The following is a 20,658-nucleotide window of genomic DNA, read 5'->3' as shown; positions in this document are numbered from 1 at the left end:
GTGAATGACTGAGCATTTCATGGAATCTACTTTTATACCCAATCATGGCACCCACCTGTTCCCAATTTGCCTGTTCACCTGTGGGATGTTCCAAATAAGTGTTTGATGAGCATTCCTCAACTTTATCAGTATTTATTGCCACCCTTCCCAACTTCTTTGTCACGTGTTGCTGGCATCAAATTCTAAAGTTAATGATTATTTGCAAAAAAAAAAAAGTTTATAAGTTTGAACATGAAATTTGTTGTCTTTGTAGCATATTCAACTGAATATGGGTTGAAAATGATTTGCAAATCATTGTATTCCGTTTATATTTACATCTAACACAATTTCCCAACTCATATGGAAACGGGGTTTGTACAAGTGGTATAATTTGAAGCGCAACTTCAAATGATAAATGTCCGGAACGTGCCTCAAAAGTCAGGCAAAACTCGGAAGGTCAAACCATTATTCTTATGTACAGAGGTGGCTGCCAAAGTAGACTGATGGCCAACATTTAATGAAACTTGGGTAAGAAGTAAGATTATTTTGGACAAGACATGACTATATATGTTAGAATATTTTTGGTTGTCCTACATCAGGGGTCGGCAACCCAAAATGTTGAAAGAGCCATATTGGTCCAAAAATACAAAAACAAATCTGTCTGGAGCCGCAAAAAATTAAAAGCCATATTACATGTGTCATGAGATATACATTTAATTAAGAGGACTTAAAGGAAACTAAATGACCTCAAATATAGCTACAAATTAGGCATAATGATGCAATATGTACATATCGCTAGCCTAAATAGCATGTTAGCATCGATTAGCTTGCAGTCATGCAGTGACCAAATATGTCTGATTAGCACTCCACACAAGTCAATAACATCAACAAAACTCACCTTTGTGCACTCATGCACAACGTTAAAAGTGTGGTGGACAAAATGAGACAGAAAAAGAAGTGGCATAAAAACACGTCCTAGAAAGTCGGACAAAGTTATACATGTAAACAAACTATACGGTGAGTTCAAGGACCGCCAAAATTAGTAGGACAAAACGGCGCTCGCCAAATACTCGAATCAGTGAAGCATGTTTAATATAAACAGTGTGATTTATAACAGTTAGGGCGGTTTGTGTCATGTTTGTCCTCCTACAGAAACCATACTAAAACAAAAAAATAGATTTTTTTTTCGCCGTCATCTTTTTCCATTCTTCATACATTTTTGAAAAATCTCCAGAGAGCCACTAGGGCGGCGCTAAAGAGCCGCATGCGGCTCTAGAGCCGCGGGTTGCCGACCCCCGTCCTATATGTAGCCTGTGCAGCGTGTGAAACTACTATTGACTATTTACTTGTTGCATAGAAGTTCATGATTTCACTTGTGTAAATAGACTTATTAAAACCTTCATTTCCCCGTGTCTTTTAATCTTAGGATGAGGAGTGGTTTTACTTTCTTTTAGTTTTATTTAGCTTTACTACAGAGTGGTTCTCCACGCACAACCAAGGCTACGTTCACACTGCAGAGTTTGATGACCACTTCGGATTTTTCTTTCTTTCTATCAGATCCCATGGGCAACACATTTGCAATTGACCTGCAGTGTGATCATAGCCTAAGGGGCTTGATCGACTAAGACCCAAATAACAAGCACTGAGCAGCAAAACTATGAAATTGCGAGTACTATCAGTAGGCATTTTGGACCTGATCTACTAAGACTACCTGTGAAATTGATAACAAGTATAAAAGGTTTTTAAATTAGGATTTTGCGTGTACTACCGACGAGCCATGGAGACACTCATTTCCCTCCACATTCATGACATCGAATACTCCAATGGTCAAACCTGTACTGTTTTGTTATGTGGTGGAACATGCAGCACACACCTCCTTATCTGGCCGATTTATTGTAGAACTGCGAACAAAAAATATTTTTAGCACGCCAAAGGTGCACTCTTTGAAACGCAGGTGTTGATCCGGAAATGCATGCAAAAATGCATGAAAATGCATGATGCAATTAGTTTTTTCAATTTTAGATATATTATTAATGTATCTCATGTATGGAAAAAACTAATGTAAAAAAAAACGCCAGTAGACACTAAAACAAGTTATTGGAATTTGTTTTAATCAGCCCCTTAAGTCATCAAGCAGTTATACAATTATAAAAGGATATTGCTGAATAGACGATATGGCTATTAATTTTTTCCTAACAGTACAAATAAGTTGACACACATAAGACGGAGGATTCTCGGTCCATTGTCTGTCTTAATAGCGCAGTCATTTGTTGTGATATTATCCGCAGGCATGACGTACTTTTTCCTGAAAATAGCCTAATTTCTGTGTAAAATGTGTTGGTTAGAGATTTGTTATTGACAAAACGCCTGTCTATTCAGCTATTATGATCCCAGCTTCAGCAAGAGGCAGTGGAAGTTTGAAGTTCCTTGGAGTAGCCCAGTCAATCGAGTTGGATTCGGCTGCGTATCTGGCAACCTCAGTCAGGGAGAGAGGGAGGGGACTACAGAATTTTGACCGTGATTGCAAAAATGGGTGTTGTCATCCCCAAGAAAATAGCGGTTAGGAATCACAAAGAAAGTGTCGGGGGACTGTGCCTGTGTGTAGGATACTCACACATAACACTTGAAATGGTTGAGATTGTTATTGGGCTTTTCACACACCACAATGCTGTTGAAACTTTCAGGTTCAAAGTCAGGCTCCTGCACAAAGAGAGGTGGAACAGAAATATTTAAGACGTCAAGTAACCATGCAGTTCCTCTAGAGCAGTTGTCCCCAACCACTGGACCGATTGGTAACGGGCCGCACAAGAAATTTAAAAAAAAAATGTTGTTGATTTTAAATTAAATCAACATAAAAAACACAATATATACATTATATATCAATATAGATCAATAGTCTGCAGGGATACAGTCCGTAAGCACACATGATTGTATTTCTTTATAAAAAATAAAAAAACTAAAAAACTACCGTAATGTAAATTTTACAGTTAAATTCTGGCAACTGAGCTGCCTTTTTTTTTTTTTTTTTTTTTTACCATAAAAACAGCAGTACTGTTTTTCCATTTACAGTAATAAACACTACATTTTGAGGTGAAATTATTGCAACTCAGCATTTTTTTTTTTACATTTTAGTTTTAAAAAAATCTACTAAAAAATGCATTAAAAAATGTGGGTTATAATTGCTATTAGACTATTAGAAGCGGCCCTCGGGGTCCAAACATATCAAATTGTGCAATGTAAAAGTAGCAATAGATTTCATGGTAAAATTGTCAAATTTACTGTGGTTTTTACAGCATTTTTCTCTAAATGAAAAAAACAGTACTTTTTTTTTTACTGTAATAAACTCTGGTGCCGTTTTGGCATTCACAGTAATACACCCAAAAATCTACAGTTGTTAATTTGCAATTAAAAAAACAAAAAAAACCTGGCAGCTCAGGTGCCAAAACTTTACTGCAAAATTGCATTTTTTTAAAATTTACAGTAAAAAAAATAATGTAAATTTTACAGTTAAAATTTGGCAACTGAGCTGCCTTTTTTTTTTTTTAACCATAAAAACAGCGGTACTGTTTTTCCATTTACAGTAATAAACACTACATTTTGAGGTGAAATTATTGAAACTTACCATCTTTTTTTTACATTTTAGTTTTTAAAAAATCTACTAAAAAATGCATTAAAAAATGTGGGTTATAATAGCTATTAGACTATTAGAAGCGGCCCTCGGGGTCCAAACATATCAAATTGTGCAATGTAAAAGTAGCAATAGATTTCATGGTAAAATTGTCAAATTTATTGTGGTTTTTACAGCACTTTTCTCTAAATGAAAAAAACAGTGCTTTTTTTTTTACTGTAATAAACTCTGGTGCCGTTCTGGCATTTACAGTAATACCCCCAAAATCTACAGTTGTTGATTTGCAATAAAAAAAACAACAACAAAAAAACTGGCAGCTCAGGTGCCAAAACTTTACTGTAAAATTGCATTTTTTTAAATTTACAGTAAAAAAAACTAATGTAAATTTTACAGTTAAATTCTGGCAACTGAGCTGCCTTTTTTTTTTTTTTTTAACCATAAAAACAGCAGTACTGTTTTTCCATTCACAGTAATAAACACTACATTTTGAGGTGAAATTATTGCAACTTAGCATATTTTTTTTACATTTTAGTTTTAAAAAAATCTACTAAAAAATGCATTAAAAAATGTGGGTTATAATAGCTATTAGACAATTAGAAGCGGCCCTCGGGGTCCAAACATATCAATTTGTGCAATGTAAAAGTAGCAATAGATTTATAGTAAAATTGTCAAATTTACTGTGATTTTTACAGCATTTTTCCTCCAAATGAAAAAAAAGTACTTTTTTTTTACTGTAATAAACTTTGGTGCCGTTTTGGCATTTACAGTAATACCCCCAAAAATCTACAGTTGTTGATTTGCAATAAAAAAAACAAAAAAAAAACTGGCAGCTCAGGTGCCAAAACTTTACTCTAAAATTGCAGTTTTTTTTATTTACAGTAAAAAAAAACAATGTAAAATTTACAGTTAAATTCTGGCAACTGAGCTGCCTTTTTTTTTTTCTTTATTTTTTTTTACCATAAAAACAGCAGTACTGTTTTTCCATTTACAGTAATAAACACTACATTTTGAGGTGAAATTATTGCAACTTAGCATATTTTTTTTTACATTTTAGTTTAAAAAAAAATCTACTAAAAAATGCATTAAAAAATGTGGGTTATAATAGCTATTAGACTATTAGAAGCGGCCCTCTGGGTCCAAACATATCAAATTGTGCAAAGTAAAAGTAGCAATAGATTTATGGTAAAATTGTCAAATTTACTGTGGTTTTTACAGCATTTTTCCTCCAAATGAAAAAAAAAGTACTTTTTTTTACTGTAATAAACTTTGGTGCCGTTTTGGCATTTACAGTAATACCCCCAAAAATCTACAGTTGTTGATTTGCAATAAAAAAAAACACAAAAAAAATGGGCAGCTCAGGTGCCAAAACTTTACTCTAAAATTGCAGTTTTTTTTATTTACAGTAAAAAAAAAACAATGTAAAATTTAGAGTTAAATTCTGGCAACTGAGCTGCCTTTTTTTTTTTTTTTTTTTTTTTTTTACCATAAAAACAGCAGTACTGTTTTTCCATTTACAGTAATAAACACTGCATTTTGAGGTGAAATTATTGCAACTTAGCATATTTTTTTTACATTTTAGTTTTAAAAAAAAAATCTACTAAAAAATGCATTAAAAAATGTGGGTTATAATTGCTATTAGACTATTAGAAGCGGCCCTCTGGGTCCAAACATATCAAATTGTGCAATGTAAAAGTAGCAATAGATTTATGGTAAAATTGTCAAATTTACTGTGATTTTTACAGCATTTTTCCTCCAAATGAAAAAAACAGTACTTTTTTTTACTGTAATAAACTTTGGTGCCGTTTTGGCATTTACAGTAATACCCCCAAAAATCTACAGTTGTTGATTTGCAATAAAAAAAACAAAAAAAACTGGCAGCTCAGGTGCCAAAACTTTACTGTAAAATTGCATTTTTTATTTATTTACAGTAAAAAAACTAATGTAAATTTTACAGTCAAATTCCGGCAACTGAGCTGCCTTTTTTTTTTTTTTTACCATAAAAACAGCAGTACTGTTTTTCCATTTACAGTAATAAACACTACATTTTGAGGTGAAATTATTGCAACTTAGCATATTTTTTTTTACATTTTAGTTAGAAAAAAAATCTACTAAAAAATGCATTAAAAAATGTGGGTTATAATAGCTATTAGACTATCAGAAGCGGCCCTCGGGGTCCAAACATATCAAATTGTGCAATGTAAAAGTAGCAATAGATTTATGGTAAAATTGTCAAATTTACTGTGATTTTTACAGCATTTTTCCTCCAAATGAAAAAAACAGTACTTTTTTTTACTGTAATAAACTTTGGTGCCGTTTTGGCATTTACAGTAATACCCCCAAAAATCTACAGTTGTTGATTTGCAATAAAAAAAACAAAAAAAAAACTGGCAGCTCAGGTGCCAAAACTTTACTGTAAAATTGCATTTTTTATTTATTTACAGTAAAAAAACTAATGTAAATTTTACAGTCAAATTCCGGCAACTGAGCTGCCTTTTTTTTTTTTTTTTTTTTACCATAAAAACAGCAGTACTGTTTTTCCATTTACAGTAATAAACACTGCATTTTGAGGTGAAATTATTGCAACTTAGCATATTTTTTTTACATTTTAGTTTAAAAAAAAAATCTACTAAAAAATGCATTAAAAAATGTGGGTTATAATTGCTATTAGACTATTAGAAGCGGCCCTCGGGGTCCAAACATATCAAATTGTGCAATGTAAAAGTAGTAATAGATTTATGGTAAAATAGTCAAATTTACTGTGGTTTTTACAGCATTTTTCTCTGAATGAAAAAAACAGTACTTTTTTTTACTGTAATAAACTCGGGTGCCGTTTTGGCATTTACAGTAATACCCCAAAAAATCTACAGTTGTTGATTTGCAATAAAAAAACCAAAAAAAAAAAACCTGGCAGCTCAGGTGCCAAAACTTTACTGTAAAATTGCATTTTTTTATTTATTTACAGTAAAAAAACTAATGTAAATTTTACAGTCAAATTCCGGCAACTGAGCTGCCTTTTTTTTTTTTTTTTTACCATAAAAACAGCAGTACTGTTTTTCCATTTACAGTAAAAACACTACATTTTGAGGTGAAATTATTGCAACTAGGCATATTTTTTTTACATTTTAGTTAAAAAAAAAAATCTACTAAAAATGCATTAAAAAATGTGGGTTATAATAGCTATTAGACTATTAGAAGCGGCCCTCGGGGTCCAAACATATGAAATTGTGCAATGTAAAAGTAGTAATAGATTTATGGTAAAATAGTCAAATTTACTGTGGTTTTTACAGCATTTTTCTCTGAATGAAAAAAACAGTACTTTTTTTTACTGTAATAAACTCGGGTGCCGTTTTGGCATTTACAGTAATACCCCAAAAAATCTACAGTTGTTGATTTGCAATAAAAAAACCAAAAAAAAAAAACCTGGCAGCTCAGGTGCCAAAACTTTACTGTAAAATTGCATTTTTTTATTTATTTACAGTAAAAAAACTAATGTAAATTTTACAGTCAAATTCCGGCAACTGAGCTGCCTTTTTTTTTTTTTTTTACCATAAAAACAGCAGTACTGTTTTTCCATTTACAGTAAAAACACTACATTTTGAGGTGAAATTATTGCAACTTAGCATATTTTTTTAACATTTTAGTTAAAAAAAAAATCTACTAAAAAATGCATTAAAAAATGTGGGTTATAATAGCTATTAGACAATTAGAAGCGGCCCTCGGGGTCCAAACATATCAAATTGTGCAATGTAAAAGTAGCAATAGATTTATGGTAAAATAGTCAAATTTACTGTGGTTTTTACAGCATTTTTCTCTGAATGAAAAAAACAGTACTTTTTTTTACTGTAATAAACTCGGGTGCCGTTTTGGCATTTACAGTAATACCCCAAAAAATCTACAGTTGTTAATTTGCAATAAAAAAAACAAAAAAAAACTGGCAGCTCAGGTGCCAAAACTTTACTGTAAAATTGCATTTTTTTAAATTTACAGTAAAAAAAATTATGTAAATTTTACAGTTAAATTTTTTTTTTTTTACCATAAAAACAGCAGTACTGTTTTTCCATTTACAGTAATAAACACTACATTTTGAAGTGAAATTATTGCAACTTAGCATATTTTTTTCTCATTTTAGTTTAAAAAAAATCTACTAAAAAATGCATTAAAAAATGTGGGTTATAATAGCTATTAGACTATTAGAAGCGGGCCTCGGGGTCCAAACATAACTGCGAAAACGACTTTGCTCATGATTATTACCGGTAGATCAAACGCCCAGCAAGGCAACATACCGTATGCGTCTCAGGTATGTCACCCAACTGGTACAGTCTAAATCCAAATTGTCAGAGTTGCTCATAAATGTGGCTGTGTTCAGTTAGAAAAGCACGTCAGCTCGCTTTGTGTTAATCCATCCATTTCCTACCGCTTGTCCTGAAAGACTCTAATCATTAGTCCTTACCGTGATGCAGACCCCAGCCACGGCCCTCCTCTCCTTAAGGTTGATCTCTCCATCCAGATTGGCTGTCTCTATGTGACACACGCTGTTGGCGTCTGAAGTGTACAGGAGCAGAAGGTCTGCAGGGACGATCTCGTTGCAGAGCACCTTCAAGAAATCACCCACTCGCACGTCTTTCCAACGTCGCTCCATAAACTGCTTGTCTTTCCTGAAATTCCGAGCAACATTTTTGGTTTTTGCAGGAGTCATACACTTGAAAGCTACAAAGCATAGTTTTCCATGTAACCACTTTGTTATTATTAGGTGTAGAAGTATCTAAGTGTAGGTGTACTTGCAGTGCTGGCAAACAACTGTCTGCAGGTATGTTGCCCATCATGTACGACCTGATTGGCTGGCTTCCTTTCAACACACCACACCTTTTACCACAATGACTAAGTATTTTTAGCCTGTTGTGCTAAGCTGCGCACATAATATGTCGTCAAATGTGTGCATTGTCACATTTTTCATAACACGATATAGTCTTACTCAAACCGGTAGTGTCTTTTTCATAACATTCATGACCTCAGCGCATGTCCTGAGACCTCAAGAAGGATTAAAGGCCTACTGAAATGACATTTTTTTTTATTTAAACGGGGATAGCAGATCCATTCTATGTGTCATACTTGATCATTTCGCTATATTGCCACATTTTTGCTGAAAGGACTTAGTATAGAACAGGGGTCGGCAACCCAAAATGTTGAAAGAGCCATATTGGACCAAAAATACAAAAACAAATCTGTCTGGAGCCGCAAAAAATTAAAAGCCATATTACATGTGTCATGAGATATACATTTAATTAAGAGGACTTAAAGGAAACTAAATGAGCTCAAATATACCTACAAATGAGGCATAATGATGCAATATGTACATATCGCTAGCCTAAATAGCATGTTAGCATCGATTAGCTTGCAGTCATGCAGTGACCAAATATGTCTGATTAGCACTCCACACAAGTCAATAACATCAACAAAACTCACTTTTGTGCACTCATGCACAACGTTAAAAGTGTGGTGGACAAAATGAGACAGAAAAAGAAGTGGCATAAAACACGTCCTAGAAAGTCGGAGAAAGTTATACATGTAAACAAACTATACGGTGAGTTCAAGGACCGCCAAAATTAGTAGGACAAAACGGCGCTCGCCAAATACTCGCATCAGTGAAGCATGTTTAATATAAACAGTGTGATTTATAACAGTTAGGGAGGTTTGTGTCATGTTTGTCCTCGTACAGAATCCATACTAAAACAAAAAAATTGATTTTTTCCCCCTCATCTTTTTCCATTCTTCATACATTTTTGAAAAATCTCCAGAGAGCCACTAGGGCGGCGCTAAAGAGCCGCATGCGGCTCTAGAGCCGCGGGTTGCCGACCCCCGGTATAGAACAACGACGATAAAGTTCGCAACTTTTGGTCTCTGATAAAAAAAAAGCCTTGCCCCTACCGGAAGTAGCGTGACGACACCGGAGGAAGGACTGCTCATATTTTCTTATTGTTTACACCAGCAGCGAGAGAGATTCGGACCGAGAAAGTGACGATTACCCCATTAATTTGAGCGAGGATGAAAGATTCGTGGATGAGGAACGTAAGAGTGAAGGACTAGAGTGCAGTGCAGGACGTATCTTTTTTCGCTCTGACCGTAACTTAGGTACAAGAGCTCATTGGATTCCACACTTTCTCCTTTTTCTATTGTGGATCACGGATTAGTATTTTAAACCACCTCGGATACTATATCCTCTTGAAAATGAGAGTCGAGAACGCGAAATGGACATTCACAGTGACTTTTATCTCCACGACAATACATCGACGAAACACTTTAGCTACGGAGCTAACGTGATAGCATCGTGCTTAAATGCATATAGAAACAAAATAAATAAATCCCTGACTGGAAGGATAGACAGAAAATCAACAATACTATCAAACCATGGACATGTAAATACACGGTTAATGCTTTCCAGCCTGGCGAAGCTTAACAATGCTGTTGCTAACGACGCCATTGAAGCTAACTTAACAACTGGACCTCACAGAGCTATGCTAAAAACATTAGCTATCTACCTACGCCAGCCAGCCCTCATCTGCTCATCAACACCCGTGCTCACCTGCGTTCCAGCGATCGACGGTGCGACGAAGGACTTCACCCGATCACAGATGCGGTCGGCGAGACGGAAGAAATTAAGGTGATTTCTGCGGGTAGCGCGTCTGCTATCCAGTTGTAGGTGCGATCGATGTATTAGCGGCGGACTACAGCATCACAACCAGGAGGTTGTGTTGTGTTTGAGCAGGATAGCAGACGCACTACCGTGAGTACAGCTTTGGCTTCCAAACATTTGATCGCTTGCCCGTACGTGCGTGTCGCTACGTGCATGTCACGTACGTAACTTTGGGGAAATATATGTTTCTTGCCGACTCTGATGGCGGCCGGGGTGTCGTCGAAAGCTACAACGCTTGCCGCCGCTCCGTAGCTAAGTTAGCTTCAATGGCGTCGTTAGCAACACAGCATTGTTAAGCTTCGCCAAGCTGGAAATTATTAACCGTGTATTTACATGTTCATGGTTTAATAGTATTGTTGATCTTCTGTCTATCCTTCCAGTCAGGGTTTTTTTTAAATTTTGTTTCTATCTGCATTTGAGCCTGATGCTATCACGTTACCTCCGTAGCTAAAGAGCTTCACCGATGTATTTTCGTGGATAAAAGTCACTGTGAATGTCCATTTCGCGTTCTCGACTCTCATTTTCAAGAGGATATAGTATCCGAGGTGGTTTGAAATACAAATCCGTGATCCACAATAGAAAAAGGAGAGTGTGGAATCCAATGAGCCAGCTTGTACCTAAGTTACGGTCAGAGCGAAAAAAAGATATACCCTGCACTGCCTCTGTAGTCCTTCACTCTAACATTCCTCATCCACAAATCTTTCATCCTCGCTCAAATTAATGGGGTAATCGTCGCTTTCTCGGTCCGAATCTCTCTCGCTCCATTGTAAACAACGGGGTATTGTGAGGAATCCTTCCTCCTGTGACGTCACGCTACTTCCGGTATAGGCAAGGCTTATTTTTTTATCAGCGACCAAAAGTTGCGAACTTTATCGTCGTTGTTCTATACTAAATCCTTTCAGCAAAAATATGGCAATATCGCAAAATGATCAAGTATGACACATAGAATGGATCTGCTATCCCCGTTTAAATAAAAAAAAATTCATTTCAGTGGGCCTTTAAGAGGATAATACCACAACTGTTGGGCTCCTCTGTTGCTACCATAAATGGGTGGTGTTGATACCAACGGTAGTATCAGTTTACTTCATATACTAAAATGATTGGCTCGATATTTTTATTCTCCCAAAATCTTTCTTTTTTGTTGGTTTTGTTCATGTTTACAAACTCAGGGACAAAATAAGGTCATGGATAAAAAAGGACTATGAGGGTAAAAAAATTAAAATATTTCGATAAGTAACAGATTTTTTTTTGTACAATTGACTTTGTTTTGACCAAAATGTATGCAATAAAATAACAGGGTGTTGATCTTGTTAAACCATAAATGAATACAAAAATAACAGTTGATACAGGTGATTGGTATTGGTATTTTTATCATGAATGATCGGCAGAATAAAACCCTGATCGTAACACCCGTATCTCAAACACGTAAACAATAGAATGTATGTACAGTAACAATTTTTTTTATGAAGTTTTCCAAAAGATAGTGAAAACTATATTGGAAAGAAACTTAATAACATCTATATTCAAGTTCAAATGACTGACATTTATATACTGCATGAGAATAGCCCTGTGAAAATAGTACATTTTTGGATCCTGTCTCTTCAAAGAATCAAGAATCACTGGGAACCGGATTCAAAACGAGGATAGTATCCTGAATAGTCCAGATTCAAATGATGCCCAATTCTAAACATACTTACTTTTGGGCACAGCATGCGTACATAAGCACTCATGACAACTTAGCGTGATAATGGCAGGAATGAGTCAACATACTTTAGCAAAAGTAATTATCACACACTCAACACAAGATCTTTGTGTCTTCAGTGGCCCTCTGTTATGTCGTACAGTATTAGTTCTCAAGGTTTGACCCAAGCTAGCTAACTAAATGCTAATAGAAATTATCCATCCTGTTTATTAGATTAATTTCCATTTATTTTGAGTCTGTTTTTGCTGAAGGAATGCTAATGCCTATAAGCCATCTTTATAAGGATAAGGCATGCGCTTAAGCATGTAGCACAGACCTGGGCATTCTGCGGCCCGCGGGCCACATCCGGCCCTTTGTGCGTCCCTGTCCGGCCCGCGTGAGGCCAATCATAAATTACAAAATACATTTAAAAAAGTATATATGTCGAGTGTGCAATACAACGGTGCTGCTTTTCTTTTGAAAAGCGTTATTTGTATTACTTCCGTGTGGACGTATGCATGATTGTGAGTGAATGTGAACAGCGGCAATCACAAATGACAAAATAAAGTTGAAAAAACATCTGTCGTGCGCGCAATACAACTGTGCTGCTTTTATTTTGAAAAGTGTTATTTATGGGCGTATGTCCGTGTGTAACCTGTGAGTGAAGGTGCACAGCGACAAGTGATGCACGGTTAACACCCGAGATGCTAAAAAGAGAAAAGTTGATGAGGAATGGCGTGTTTTCAACAAGACATGGACTGCCAAGCAACGTTCCCTCTAAGGTGCGCGCCTGCGCAATTGCGCACTCCTCAAGCGTCCTCTGCGCACAGTAAATATATGCCGCGCACCAAATCCTCAATCTCGTTACCCTGCGTAATGACAATAAAGCTGATTCTGATTCTGATACTGAAATCAAAAATCTGAATTCTAAACAAAATAAAGACATTTATTCTGTGTAATTTTGCAATGCAACTTTGAGTGACAGTGACAACAAGCGGCCCTAACGGTGTTCGTCAACACCGTTCAATTGAACACCGTTCAATTATTGTAACGTCTATCGAGATGCTTCGAGGCCAGGAATTATATCGATCTGTTTATTGAGCAAAACTGTTTATATTTGGCCATAACCACACCAAAAACATGAGTAAAACACTTCTATCTCGAAAAACTAGTCATTTTCTGCCGTACAAACCAGGCCAAAACCAACTTGTCATCTGTCACCAACACGCACACCACTAAACCACTGGTGCGTTTATGGCCACACAAAAAGTCGGGACAACTCAAAGACCAAACAAAGTTACACTATGACTCCTCAGTCATACGTGTGCTTATTTTACTGTCATTTATTATTAATGTTAATTTATAGATATTAATCATGGAATGCTGTTACTAGAGAAAGTTACAGGAATGTACACTTCATCCTATGCTTACATTTCATTGTGCAACATGAGGATGTTTAAGGGGAACTAAATGTGATCTCTGAAAGGGGTACAAATGATTTCCAAAGCAGTGCTTTTGGTATAAAGTTAAGTTAGGTTAAATGAAAGTATTATTTTTATTATTAATTATTATTATTCATCTTACAGTATACATCAAAAATAATATTGAGCAAAATTTAATTGAAATATTGTCGATATGGCCCTCCAGCAGTGCTCGGGTTGCTCATGCAGCCCCCGGTAAAAATTAATTGCCCACCCCTGATGTAGCATATAGTAGCATAGGCTGACCATATTCTGAAATCCCAAAGAGGACACATATATGCGTGCCAAGGCCGGGACTAGGTGAAAATTTACCAATGATACTCAAACTTGCTTTATAAATAATATATTTATTTAAATAAAAGCATTTTTTTCTCCTCTGTTGACAGCGGTGTTGGCGCTAGGAATTTTCAAAATGGGGTGCCAGGGACCCCATCAAGTCATAAAAATGGGGTCCCACAGTAAATTTTTGGGGGTACCACTTTTTTGTAAGCGTTGTTTTGAAAACAAATGACAAATGTATGCATTATCCTGTTACATCTCACATTCTATATTGTGTTTTGTAAAAAGGTTGTCATAAACGTTACTTAATTCATTAAAAAAGATAATACAAAAGAAAACAAATGTGTATACATATGTAAATGTATTCAGTTATAAACATTCATTCACTTTCTTCTTTCCTTCATGGATCTAAACTTTACCACTGCTGGTAGTTTTTTCTATGTTTTTATTGAAGAAGTTGTAGGTGTATTTATTTCAGTATAAAAGTGTAAAAAGTGTTTTGCTTAGGTCATGAAATGATGATAATGGTGTGCCAGGACATACATACATTTTATATTTAACGCTTAAATCTCAGGGGCCGTACTTATCAAGCTTCTTAGAGTGCCATTTTACACTTAAGTCCTGAGAATTTGCGAAATTTAGTCCTACTCTCAAACTTAAGAATAAAAGCTTTTTATCAACGTTCTTAAGTCTAAGAATCACTCCTACTCTCCACGATATTTAAGAGACCTTCAGAGGTGTCTTAAGTGGTTAGGAGTTTCCAGCAGGGGATGGCACTGAGGCGAGAGAGACGTGCGCGAACATTCAGGGAGCGGAACGATGTCCTGGATTTGTTTGATGACGAGCAGCTGATCAAACGGTATCGTTTAGACAGAGCGGGTATTATTTTTGTCACAGATTTAATACTTTTCGATTCCATGTTGATTTCTGCATGTGGCTGCAGTGGGCTAGTATATATAGAGCCACCCACACCAGTTTCAAATTAGTTGCCTAATTGATGAATTGGAAAGAAAATGTTATGACAGTAGCGTATGTGTGTGGCCGTGAGGTGAGTGACGTCAGTGAGTGTGTGGGCGAGAGAAGAGAAGAGAGGGAGCGGTAGCGTGAGTGCCGGCGGGGACTAGTTTGTTTTGTATTATTTTGTAGTTTATTGTCAAAATATACACTCCCATTGTCCAATTAAATATTTCCAAGATATTTCTTTATTCTTAGACAAGGGATTCCCTTCCGTGATTGGTCATTTCTATGGACACAGAAATGACGTCACCTAAAATTCCGTTTACGGCACATAGTAATGTCGTAATTCAGCTCTGAGTGTGACACTTAAGATTCAGTCCTACACTTCGCTGAAAGTGTGAGTAAGACGCTTGATAACTAACTTTTAAGTGCAGCTTTCAGCGAAGAATTTATTTACTCTTAAGTCAACTCTTAGCAGACTTCTTAGGAGTAATTCTGAGAAGCTTGATAAGTACGGCCCCTGGAGTCTACATCAACTTCAAATCTATCCCCCTTTTCAAAATGTTTGAGGTTTTTTTATGTTGTTTTTTTGTTTGCTTGTTTTCCGCCCTTTTTTGCCAAACAAAACTATGTTTTTAAGGGCAAACACACAAAATATGCAAAATCCTACACCAACATTTTTTGATGTGAAGTAATCGGAGCCTTGGATAGGTCAATAATTCATAATGTTGTTTTCAGAACATTTGCTATTTTTGACAAGTTAAGCTTTCTGTCGGTAAAAAACAAACAAACAAACAGCTGATCGGCCTCAGATGAACTGCTGCCGACGCGTTGGCCTTGAAGAATAGCAAAAGTTTCATGTTTGGCACACTTGTCTTGAGCCCAGGAGGATTGACAAGAGCGTGAAGTCGAGATCAAATAGATAAGATGGCCCTGATGATAAGGCTCGTCGGAGCACTTTTGTGTGCTCGACGTTTGGAGACCAGACATGCGTTTGATTGCGTTGACTTTAAACCGATCGTGTCCGTAATAAAAGCGTGGCACGTATGAGCAAAGAGAGAGAGACACACAAGAGCTGCTTATCTCTGCCTGGAGACCGAGGCGGCTGCTGCGACGAGTGGCTTGTATTGAATCTGTATTCGGGGCCACCTGGATTTACGCATAAACGTGTCCTCCTATCATCCCTGCGGACTAGTTTTTGTGCAACCTATGACAGCAAGCAGCTGCCGGGCAGAACGGAAACCCCCTTTAAGAGGTTACGACTACAGATGTCCGATAATGGCTTTTTTGCCGATATCCGATATTCCGATATTGTCCAATTCTTAATTACCGATACCGATATCAACCGATACCGATATATACAGTCGTGGAATTAACACATTATTATGCCTAATTTTGTTGTGATGCCCCGCTGGATGCATTAGACCAGGGGTCGGCAACCCAAAATGTTGAAAGAGCCACATTGGACCAAAAATACAAAAACAAATCTGTCTGGAGCCGCAACAAATTAGAAGCCATATTACAAACAGATAGTGTGTTATGATATATACATTGAATTAAGATGACTTAAAGGAAACTAAATGAGCTCAAATATAGCTACAAATGAGGCATAATGATGCAATATGTACATATAGCTAGCCTAAATAGCATGTTAGTATCGATTAGCTTGCAGTCATGCAGTGACCAAATATGTCTGATTAGCACTCCACACAAGTCAATAACATCAACAAAACTCACCTTTGTGTATTCACGCACAACGTTAAAAGTTTGGCGGACAAAATGAGACAGAAAAAGAAGTGGTATAAAACACGTCCTAGAAAGTCGGAGAAAGTTATACATTGTAAACAAACTAAGGTGAGTTCAAGGACCGCCAAAATTAGTAGGACAAAACGGCGCTCGCCAAATACTCGAATCAGTGAAGCATGTTTAATACAAACAGTGTGCTTTATAACAATTAGGGAGGTTTGTGTCATGTTTGTCCTCCTGCAGTAACCATATTAAAACAAAAAATATATATTTTTTCCCCTCATCTTTTTCCATTTTTCATACATTTTTGAAAAAGCTTCAGAGAGCCACTAGGGCGGCGCTAAAGAGCCGCATGCGGCTCTAGAGCCGCGGGTTGCCGACCCCTGCATTAGACAATGTAACAAGGTTTTCCAAAATAAATCAACTCAAGTTATGGAAAAAAAATGCCAACATGGCACTGCCATATTTATTATTGAAGTCACAAAGTGCATTATTTTTTTTTAACATGCCTCAAAACAGCAGCTTGGAATTTGGGAGGTTGGGGGGGGGGGGGGGGGTATATTGTAGCGTCCTGGAAGAGTTAGTGCTGCAAGGGGTTCTGGGTATTTGTTCTGTTGTGTTTATGTTGGTGGTGCGGATGTTCTCCCGAAATGTGTTTGTCATTCTTGTTTGGTGTGGGTTCACACTGTGGCGCATATTTGTAACTGTGTTAAAGTTGTTTATACGGCCACCCTCAGTGTGACCTGTATGGCTGTTGACCAAGTATGCTTGGTCCCCGGATTGTTAATAATCAAATGTAAACAATCAAATGCAGATACTTTTTCTTATGCCTTCTGATCTCTCTCTCTCTCTCTCTCTCTCTCTCTCTCTCTCTCTCTCTCTCTCTCTCTCTCTCTCTCTCTCTATCTCTCTCTCTATCTCTCTCTATGTCCACTACTTGATGTCCATATCCTACCCCCCCTCCACACCCCGGATTGTAAATAATGTAAATAAATCAATGTGATTATCTTGTGTGATGACTGTATTATGATGATAGTATATATCTGATAGTATATATCTGTATCATGAATCAATTTACGTGGACCCCGACTTAAACAAGTTGAAAAACTTATTCGGGTGTCACCATTTAGTGGTCAATTGTACGGAATATGTACTTCACTGTGCAACCTACTAATAAAAGTCTCAATCAATCAATCAATCAATCACTTGTGTGTGTGAAAAGCCGTAGATATTACATGATTGGGCCGGCGTGCAAAGGCAGTGCCTTTAAGGTTTATTGGCGCTCTGTACTTCTCCCTACGTCCGTGTACACAGCGGCGTTTTAAAAAGTCATAAATTGTACTTTTTGAAACCGATAATTTTGAAACCGATACCGATAATTTCCGATATTACATTTTAAAGCATTTATCGGCTGATAATATCGGCAGTCCAATATTATTGGGCATCTCTACTCACAACACAAGTAGGTTTTAGCGCTTTCATGGCGAGTTTACTGAAAAGATATAAGTAAGAACTTTACACTACTTTATATTAGAAATGGCAATAGTGGAGGATGAATGTTCCATAACAAGAAGATAGAGAAAAACAAGAAGCGTATCGACTATGGGTCGGCACCGACTACAAAGGCGGACGCGCGGAAATTTTCAGGACTTATGCAGATCACAAATACAGATCAGCAGGTACCAGAAGGTAAGAAAAGTATCTTTTGCATAATATTGCGAAATAAAATGTCATGTCTGTTGATCATGTTTTTGTTTTAGTCATGTTCGGTTTGGTTTTTGGACTCTTTGTGCACTCTTGTTTGTTTTGTCACCATAGCAACCATTAGTTTCACCTGGTTCACATCCTCACGTTTTCACATTTTGAGTCACGCACCTGCTGTCACTAATCATGTCACTATTATTTAAGCTTCCAGTTGCCAGGCTGTTTTTCTGGCGACATCACTCTGCTTCATGCCATGTTTACGGTTTCATGCTTAGTTCACGCTGCTTGTTTCATAGTCCATGCTGCCCTGTTCCCGTCCTCGCAGGTGAGTTTTGTTTATTAATGCCACAGTTAGTGTTTTTGTTTCATGTTCATAGTTAATTGCCTTTGTGCTAGTCTTTTGTTTCATTAGTCAAGTTTGTTCTCCGCCATTGTGCGCGCCTTTTGTTTGCTGCTTTTTTTTTGTAGTTATAGTGTTAAAATAAAAGATGTCATTACCTTCACGCCATGTCCGGTCCAAATCCTTTGCACCATGGGAAAACAAACCACGCCGAAGTCCAAGTCTTGACAGAAAACACCAGATATGTCTGACCTTATACACACCATAATAATACTCGTATGTTTAATGCGCCGACAATCCATCAAGCGGTGCGGCTTCATAGCTTACCAAAGTCGTACTAAAACATTTTGATAGAAGTTTGAGCACCGTGTGTAATGTTCTATATTTTCAATGGAACATATAAAATGTTGGTGTTGTTTACTTGACTCATATTGCAGTCTACACTTATCTCTTATGTGTGACTGCCATCATGTTGCAGTCTACACTTATCTCACACTAGATATTATGTGATTGGGCCGGCGCGCAAAGGCAGTGCCTTAAAGGCCTACTGAAATTATTTTTTTTTATTTAAACGGGGATAGCAGGTCCATTCTATGTGTCATACTTGATCATTTCGCGATATTGCCATATTTTTGCTGAGAGGATTTAGTAGAGAACATCGACGATAAAGTTCGCAACTTTTGGTCGCTGATAAAAAAAGCCTTGCCTGTACCGGAAGTAGCGTGACGTCACAGGTTGAAGAGCTCCTCACATTTCCCCATTGTTTACACCAGCAGCGAGAGCGATTCGGACCGAGAAAGCGACGATTACCCCATTAATTTGAGCGAGGATGAAAGATTTGTGGATGAGGAACGTGAGAGTGAAGGACTAGAGTGCAGTGCAGGACGCATCTTTTTCCGCTCTGACCGTAACTTAGGTACAAGCTGGCTCATTGGATTCCACACTCTCTCCTTTTTCTATTGTGGATCACGGATTTGTATTTTGAACCACCTCGGATACTATATCCTCTTGAAAATGAGAGTCGAGAACGCGAAATGGACATTCACAGTGACTTTTATCTCCACGACAATACATCGGCGGAGCTCTTTAGCTACGGAGCTAACGTGATAGCATCGTGCTTAACTGCATATAGAAACAAAATAAATAAATCCCTGACTGGAAGGATAGACAGAAAATCAACAATACTATTAAACCATGTACCTGTAAATACACGGTTAATGCTTTCCAGCCTGGCGAAGCTTAACAATGCTGTTGCTAACGACGCCATTGAAGCTAACTTAGCAACGGGACCTCACAGAGCTATGCTAAAAACATTAGCTATCTACCTACGCCAGCCCTCATCTGCTCATCAACACCCGTGCGTTCCAGTGATCGACGGAGCGACGAATGACTTCACCTGATCATCGATGCGGTCGGCGGCCCGGAGACGGAGGAAGTCAAGGTGAGGTCGGCGGCTAGCGCGTCTGCTATCCATCTCAAAGTCCTCCTGGTTGTGTTGCTGCAGCCAGCCGCTAATACACCGATCCCATCTACAACTTTCTTCTTTGCAGTCTTCATTGTTCATTAAACAAATTGCAAAAGATTCACCAACACAGATGTCCAGAATACTGTGGAATTTTGCGATGAAAACAGAGCTTTTTTGTATTGGATTCAATGGGGTCCGAATACTTCCGTTTCAACGATTGACGTCACGCTCATACGTCATTATACATAGACGTTTTCAACCGGAAGTTTAGCGGGAAATTTAAAATGTCACTTTATAAGTTAACCCGGCCATATTGGCATGTGTTGCAATGTTAAGATTTCATCATTGATATATAAACTATCAGACTGCGTGGTCGGTAGTAGTGGCTTTCAGTAGGCCTTTAAAGGTTTATTGGCGCTCTGTACTTCTCCCAACGTCCGTGTACACAGCGGCGTCTGTTTTGAAACCAATACCGATCATTTTTAAACCGATACCGATAATTTCCGATACTACATTTTAAAGCATCGTCAGTCCGATATCATCGGACATCCCTAGTTACGACTGAGGAGCCTTGCAGAAGTCAACTCCAAAATCCCACCACCGAAAGGGCCGGGACGTTGTAAATGATTCACTTTACGCCAGTGATTCAAAAATAGATACTCGCTAACCTTAGTGTCTCAGCTGACACAACACCCCGGTTGAGGCTT

General features: G+C 37.3%; 1 protein-coding gene across 1 annotated transcript in view; it reads right to left on the bottom strand.

Moving 5' to 3' along the window:
• atp10b (ATPase phospholipid transporting 10B) overlaps positions 1-20,658 on the bottom strand; it is a 69,918-nt gene that overhangs the window by 48,573 nt on the left and 687 nt on the right. Inside the window, exons 2-3 of the mRNA XM_062045874.1 lie at positions 8,058-8,262; positions 2,594-2,679 (exon numbers count right to left, since the gene is read on the bottom strand). Of these exons, the coding sequence (XP_061901858.1) occupies positions 2,594-2,679; positions 8,058-8,262 (291 nt within the window). The remainder of the gene's footprint in view (positions 1-2,593; positions 2,680-8,057; positions 8,263-20,658) is intronic.

The sequence above is a fragment of the Entelurus aequoreus genome, linkage group LG04, assembly GCF_033978785.1.
Source record: "Entelurus aequoreus isolate RoL-2023_Sb linkage group LG04, RoL_Eaeq_v1.1, whole genome shotgun sequence".
NCBI lineage: Eukaryota > Metazoa > Chordata > Actinopteri > Syngnathiformes > Syngnathidae > Entelurus > Entelurus aequoreus.
The sequence above is the reverse complement of the archived record's forward strand: the minus strand, read 5'-3'. Positions and strand labels throughout refer to the sequence as shown.